This window comes from Phaseolus vulgaris, chromosome 6, assembly GCF_051622355.1.
Source record: "Phaseolus vulgaris cultivar YP4 chromosome 6, ASM5162235v1, whole genome shotgun sequence".
NCBI lineage: Eukaryota > Viridiplantae > Streptophyta > Magnoliopsida > Fabales > Fabaceae > Phaseolus > Phaseolus vulgaris.
The window spans coordinates 17,028,925-17,037,375 of record NC_143503.1 but is presented as its reverse complement, the minus strand read 5'-3'; the positions used below and the strand labels follow the sequence as shown (position 1 = coordinate 17,037,375).

Here is an 8,451-nt window from a genome sequence, read left to right as displayed (position 1 = left end):
GAAAATAGAAGGGGATAAGCGTAGTGTGGATTTCTTTATTCATAGTTAAATGAACCTTATTTCAGTGGACCAACTGTGGCTAGCAGACACGGACACTAATATGACACGAACACTGATACAGAGATACGTATAATCTTTAAAATGTAGGACATGAGAACACGAATCTATATATTATATAATTATGAATTATATAAATTGACAATAAAGATTTATGTACACAAGTATGTTTTAGTTTTTTTTGGAGTAGAAAGATATTTTTCATGGCTAGTTCAAAAGAATTTGTTCCTTACTTTTTATAAGGATACTAAAAATCCATACAATTAAGTTTGATTTTTTAGAAATTTAATGTGTTTTTCCTTTTTAAAACTGTGTTAGAATTGTGCTAGAATTGTCAGAAATCCAACAAATACTTTTTGAATTGGACACTTCACCTATACGTGTCCTACGAGTATCTTTCGAGTGTCGGTGTCTGATACCTGTGTCTGACACAAACATGTCATTTGAGAGGAGTCTCTAAGCCTCATATTGAAACTACACATGCTTTGAAATTGTATTGCATGTGAACTCAAACTCATGAATTATGAGTGGCAAGAGGAAGAAATCAAGAAACCAAAAGACAGAGTCTTTTGAGTGTCGGTGTCTAATACGTGTGTCTGACACAAACACGTCATTTGAGAGGAGTCTCTGAGCTTCATATTGAAACTATACATGCTTTGAAATTGTATTGCATGTAAACTCAAACTCATGAATTATGAGTGGCAAGAGGAAGAAATCAAGAAACCAGAAGAGAGAGGTGAATGAAAAAAATTAAGATATTTGACAAATGAAGAGCAAATAGTCTAACAACTAAGAATGAAAAAATATTTCATGGTCATTCAATCATAAATATTATGATAAATTTATTATTATTATTTTAAAAGTAATAATATAAACTATAGATTTTGATTAATTCACTGTTCAAAATGCATTGAATTAAACTGTTCGGGAAAATATATGATAAGTATGATGGGAATTACAACAAAACAACAACAAAAAAAACGTATAAATCTTTATAATTAAAAAAAATACAATTAAACTTAACCTTCTAAATTGAAAACAGCGTAGTGCATCTAGATCAGTGACTCCTCCTCATCACCTCCCTTGTCGTCGCAATCTTTCGCCGGAATGATGACGAAACTCAAATCTAAATTGTGTGAGACGGTCAACGAACAACACCAAGTGATTGCTCATTGAAAAAACGAAACCCAAATCAAAATCCTAAGGAAACAAAAGGAAGGAAAAAATACAATTTCAAAGCTAACAACACAAACGAAATTGAAAAGAAATGAGAAATCGTGGAATCACACTATGCTGAGATTATTCTTGAAAAAACTGGTTTACGTAGTACTCTCGCGTACTCTAGTGATTTTCTGAAAGTGTGATAAGGTAAAAACTTACAATAATCATATTTTTCTCTTAATAAGTCATTGCTATGAAAAAGATAGGAAAAAACGATACCTAATGCAACACCTCACAATTACTTATAAGTCAGTACACAGAGGTACCAAAGCTCGCTCCATAAAACTCCTATAACAAGAACAAAAATAATAACAAAGTAAGTGAGACACTAAAATATTAGTTTTGATTAAATAAAAAAACTTATTAGTTTTGATTAAATAAATATTCGAGGTTAAGAATATTTTAAAAAAGTTTTACATGTCTAAATACATAAAGAAAAATATAAAAAAAATAATAAAAAATGCGTATAATTACTTTAACAAAATAATCTATATTTTTTCTGCAAAAACATATAAAAAATAACACATAAATATATTACAGATTTGTTATCAATTTTATTCAAATACACTTTCTTGCAAATTGTTATTCAGCAAAATTTATAAGTATTTCTAAAGAAAATTTTCCAAAAAAATAGGAAAAAAATATGTATTTTTCTAGTGTTAATTTAGTAAGTATAATAATAATTATTTTTATTTTTAAATTAATCTATATTTAATATTTTTTGCAGTGAACTGATAATTTTGAAAAATATTGTACTTTTTTATTTTATTTTATTTCTTTAATTAAAATAAAAGTTGTGCTTTAGTAAAATTTAAAAAAATGTTACTATATATTAATTTAATGTTATTTACAATAACATATATCTATAAATGTCACAATATCATGTTTATATTATTTATAGTAACATTTTTTTTAAAAATGGTTACTATATATCTATGAATTGTTACATTTTAATAAATGTAGATAAAAAATGTTACTAAAGCTGGTAAATGTTTTCTTTTCCTTTTATTCTTGTATATTCTCTTTTTTTGCCCACTTTATCTATATTTGTAATAATTGTTTTTGTGAACTTATTTTAACACTTATTATAGAAATAACTGAAAAAGATTGTATAAGGATTCAAAGTTACTTAAGTCTATATATAAGCAATGGTATGCTAGAAATGGTTAAGAAATCACAGAGACATTGAAAAGAAAGTTGGCATAGATAGATATTGAAGATAAAGATGGGAGAGAAGAGAGCTATGGCTGTGGTGATGTTTGTTATGGCTTATGGTTTGGCAGTGACAACATTGACTGCTTCTGAAATCCCTGCAACATGCAATGGGGATGAAAGAATGCTTAGCTTCTGTGGAGTTTATTTGGTTAATATCAAACCTAATCCAAGTTCTGATTGTTGTAAAGGAGCATCAGATGCATTCAAAAGAGCCATGGCTGTTGCGAATGGTCAAGGTATAAGAGATATTTGTAATTGTCTTAGGGTTGCTGGACCCAGTTTAAACTTTCACCAAGATAAACTTGTAAGCCTTCCTGATGCATGTGGGATTAAGCTTTCCTTTAGTATGCACTTATGTATATTTGGTGACTGATATGGTTAGAACTAAGATTTACTCACTCATAATAAAAATGTATTTAAATTTCCATAGAATGCCTTCATTTTTATTTCTATCTTTAATTTATATTTTTTTCCATGTTTTTTTTATCAGCAATACTTTTTTTTTATATTTGGTTTTCGCTCATTCATATTTTTGATTTGTTGATTTTAGTTTGCAACATTCATTTTATGATTTGTAGTTAGTATTAATTAATTTACGGTTCAACATAATTTTTAGGAACATATTGTGACTACAAAAAAGTAGGTAGTTAACGTCAATTAAAACTCCTCTCAACAGTGACGCAGTAGTATCGGCTAAATAGTTGCAAAGATTGACATTGAAATTTGTAATATTATTTAATATTTAATATTTGACATGTAACATTTGACGCAACAACAATAAATTTAAAATATTTATTAACTGGTAACGCCAATCTGGCTGGCGAACGTGGAATAAAAAATTAAAATAATTTGAATTAGACGGTCAAATAATACTATCAAATAATTAACATCTTCATCTAATTACTATCAAATAATACAAATTAAAACAACTTAATTAATGGAGCAGTGTTTAGAAAGTCGAATTCTGGGACGAAGATTTCTTGATATTTATATATGGGTTAAAATACTCTGAAGTATTTTTTTTATTCATTATATTTTTTCTGATAAAAAAATATTTAATTAATTTTAAATTTTAATAATGATGAATATGAATTGAACATTATAATTTTCCTGTCATTTAAAAGAAATAATAAATTTATACTGAATATATTTATTATATTATAATAATAATTGAATAAATTTATATATTATATAAGTAGAAAAATAATTTATTTTTGGTATAAAACACGACATTCATAATTTCTTGAGTTTTAAAAAGCTACTAAAATTTGGTTTCATGACACATTATTAATATACAATTTTAATAAAAAATTGAATAAAAATAAGAACCTCATAAATGTAAATATTTTGTTTTTCAAACATTGTTAGAGTTGATATGAAATTCTCTTTTATCATGGAGAAATAATAATTAGAATAAATGATTATTATACTTATTAATGTTCATATTTTGAGAATTTAGAAATTATATAATATATATATATATATATATATATATATGTTTATATAGATAGATAGATATTATATGTTCATCTTTTGAGAGATTTTAAGAGATTAATTATTCTTTTACCAAATTTTATAGTTGAATTTTATTTTTTGTTAATCACTATGTAAAATCATTATATCTTGGTGTCAATTGGTTTAACCAATGCGATTGATTTATCATCCATTCAAGTGTTTCATTTTTCACAAATTCAATTTTCTCCGAAAAAATGTAGATCATCTATAAATTGCAAAAATAATCACACACCACTTAAAAGGTAAATCAAAACTACTCACGAAACAAATTCAAATGTAATACGAGCGTAGGTAAATATAATTAAAAATATTGAATGAAGTTTTAATCATTACACCAGTCAAGTTTTGTTTTCATGTTATGATTATTATTATTATACTTATTAGTATAATTATCAATATTAATATAATAAATAATATAAAAATTATTAATATTATTCATATATTTAATATTATTAATGTTATTTAATATCATTAATATAATTAAATATTATTAACGTTATTAAATATTATTAACAATGTTATTAACCTCATTAAATATTATTAATATTATTAAATATTATTAATATTATTAAATATTATTAATATTATTAAATATTATTAATATTATTAAATATTATTAATCTTATTACATATTATTTACATTATTAAATATTATTAATCTTATTAAATATTATTAACATTATTAAATATTATTAACCTCATTAAATATTATTAATCTCAATAAATATTATTAACATTATTAAATATTATTAATCTTATTAAATATTATTAACCTTATTAAATAATGTTATTAAATATTATTAATCTTATTAAATATTATTAATCTTATTAAATATTATTTACATTATTAAATATTATTAATCTTATTAAATATTATTAACATTATTAAATATTATTAACCTCATTAAATATTATTAACATTATTAAATATTATTAACCTTATTAAATATTATTAACATTATTAAATATTATTAACCTTATTAAATAATTTTATTAAATATTATTAACATTATTAAAAATTATTAACATTATTAAATATTATTAACATTATTAAATACTAGTGGAAACACTGACGTGCCTGTGTATCCGTATTTTTTATTTTTATAATTTATATATAATTATTTTTAATATTAAAATTGAATAAATAATATCATTATTTACACACTTATATTTTCATTATAAATTTATAGTTAATTGTTATCCAAAAATACAAACATAGTATGAACTAGTAATAACAAATATGAAATTAATAGTAACTATTCAGTAAAAAGTGAAAAAATAATAATATATTTTATTCAAATAATAAAACCGTTTTGCTTATTCAAATTATTTCGTAAATAAAATGAAAAATCGTTGTGCTGATTCAAAAATAAAATCAACAAATAGAAAATTAAATTCAAAACTGTCTACAAAATAACCAAAAACGGTTATTTAGGAGAATTCTCTTTATTTTTAACTGTTCTTTTAAAAAAAATATATAAAAAAAACAGTTACAAAATAATAAAAATAAGAATAAAATATAAATAAAATAAAATATTAATATATAAAATATTTATAAAATGCAACTGGTTGTGAAAAGAAACCAAACCGTTCCTTCACCTCTCTTTCAATTCATAATTGTTCCTCCACATCTCTTTCAATCCAAAACCACTTTTCCATCTCTCTTTCAATTCAAAACCGCCCCCATTACGTATACCAAATATTTTAGAAAAAATAAGAAATGACACAATGACCATAATACAATAATAAAATTAAATATTAATATAAGGATAAAATGAAAAAAAATGAAGAGCAGTTAAGAGGGGAATCCCCTTTATATATAGGCATAAATTATTAATCTTATTAAATATTATTAAATATTATTTACCTTATTAAATATTATTAACATTATTGAATAATATTAACCTTATTAAATATTATTAACCTCATTAAATATTATTAATCTTATTAAATATTATTAACATTATTAAATATTATTAACTTTATTAAATATTATTAACCTTATTAAATTATTTCATTAAATATTATTGATGTTATTAAATATTATAATAAAAATTCATTTTCAGGGAAGTTTGATCTGGAACAATATAATTATTATGATTATCATAGACCAATGTGTTACTTGTTTCTCCATAGAAACATTTTTGGTTCATCTATTAAAGGGAATATCTTTAAAATTTTCAAAATGGTTTATAAAGTGGTTTGTTGAAATATTTCCAATAGAAATAAATGAAGTGTATTTGTATTTTCAACAAAACTCTACTTTTGTATTAGGATATAGACTTATATCTTTTATAGCCTCTCAAGCTATTACCTGGATAGTATACTTCCCGGGATTATACTTTTGTACAACCATATGAAGGAGTTGAAATTAAGATGTTATCAAGAAAGATAAAGATTAAATGGTGGGAAAAGTTCAATAATAAATTAGTGTGTAAGCACCGGATTCAAGAATGGATAAAGCATAATGCAGGAAGAAAAGATAACCCTGCACCCAAACAAGATGCATTATTCTTAGCAGAGAAGCAACAATTAATGGCAGCCTTAACGTCAACAACCAACTGAATATTTCCTTCATCATCCTCTTGGTGAGATATCTCTATGGATTCTGTATCCACCAAGATAAATTCATAAAAAGTTCTTCTTTTGCATAAGTCTATTGGTAAATAATGAAGTCTCAGGGAAATAGGTTTTTAGCTATCTGTTTAGGATTTGGAGTAATCCATTCTTTTTTCTAATTTCAATATTGACATACTTTCGGGTTTTTCTAGATATTCATATGAAGGTATTGATTTTGGAGAATCTGTTAGGATAGGAGTTCTACTGGTAAAGTCTTTTGGGTTGACTAGTACATTTTTATAATATAATGGAGTAAATCTGTTTGTGGGGATTAATGAGTTCGATATTTGATATTTATTAAATATTATTAACATTGTTAACCTTATTAAATATTATTAAATAATATTAATATTATTAAATATTATTAACCTTATTAAATATTATTAACATTATTAATATTACTAACATTATTAATTATTATTAATATTATTATATATTAATAATATTATTAAATATTATAAATAATGTTAATATTATAAATAATATTAATTTTATGAATATTTTTATTAGTAGTATTTATATTATTAATGGTTATTATTACAAATATTATTAATTTTATTATATTAATATTATTAATACAATTATTATTATTATTACTATTAATATTATTAATAGAATAATAATATTATTATATTAATTATTAATTTTATAATATTAATAATATGTATACTTATTAGTTATGATTATTATTATTTATTATTTTATTTATGAATATTAGTTATGATTTTATAATCATTTATATTATAATAATATTTTTAATATTATGCATATAATTATTATGATAATAGTTGGTAGGTAATACAGATCCGTGGGTGATAGTTCGTATGTAATAGAGATTTGTGGGTAATAAAGATTTGTGGGTATTAGTTGGTAGGTAATAGAAATTTGTGGGTAATAAATGGTAGGTAATAAAGATCTGTGGATAAAAGTTGATAAGTAATAAGATCTGTGGGTAATAGTTGTCGGTAATATCCGTAGGTAATGCTTAATTTACCTATAGATTCGTGGATAAAAATTCGTAAATAATATTGATTTTTTTGTAGTGCACACACGCACGCACACACAGGCACACGCGCACACACATACACACACGTGCGCGCGCGCGCGCGCACACACACACACACACACACATATATATATATATATATATATATATATATATATATATATATATATATATATATATATATATATATATTGACAATCTGCCCAGGGGATTAACTTTTTTCACTCTGTAGGAACCTTTTGGCTTCAAGCCTTTTTTGAGCTTTAGCGGATTCTAAGGTTTCTCAATCTTATAGGGATTTGCTTCAAGTACTTCACTAGTACAAAACATTGCTTTAACGACGGTTAAGGTTTGAGAATCGTCGCTACTTCGAGTGTCGTTATGAATTAGTTGTTTATAAGGACACGTGTAAAATATTGTCGTTATTTGGCAAATAAATAAAAAAATAAAATACTTATAACGACGATTCTAGACTGGAATCGCCCTTATAACCCTAAATACAGGCTTTCAAAGATGGTTCCATTTGGAACTGTCGTTATAACTGTATTTTAAAAAAAAAAATTATTATATATATACCCTAATCTTGCATAAAATATCAAATTTCCATAACAATAATGTATGTAATATCATAATTTGAATATGAAAGTGTACATACAATAAATTAGTACATATAACATTCTACAAAATGTTCTACAAATATATGAAAAAGTTCTATGTGATTCTAGAGTCCAAATTTTAAAGTGTTTTTGTATTGAGGTATTACCTGATCCCAACCTGTATCAATTCCAGTTTGCACAATAGTCGACATCCACTGGATA

General features: G+C 23.5%; 1 protein-coding gene across 1 annotated transcript; it reads left to right on the top strand.

Annotated features, from left to right (window-relative positions):
• The first annotated feature begins 2,503 nt into the window (after positions 1-2,503).
• Positions 2,504-2,866, top strand: LOC137833349 (non-specific lipid-transfer protein D, cotyledon-specific isoform). The gene has a single exon (XM_068641701.1). It carries the CDS (start codon positions 2,504-2,506, stop codon positions 2,864-2,866), a length of 363 nt encoding a protein of 120 aa, XP_068497802.1.
• Positions 2,867-8,451: the final 5,585 nt, after the last annotated feature.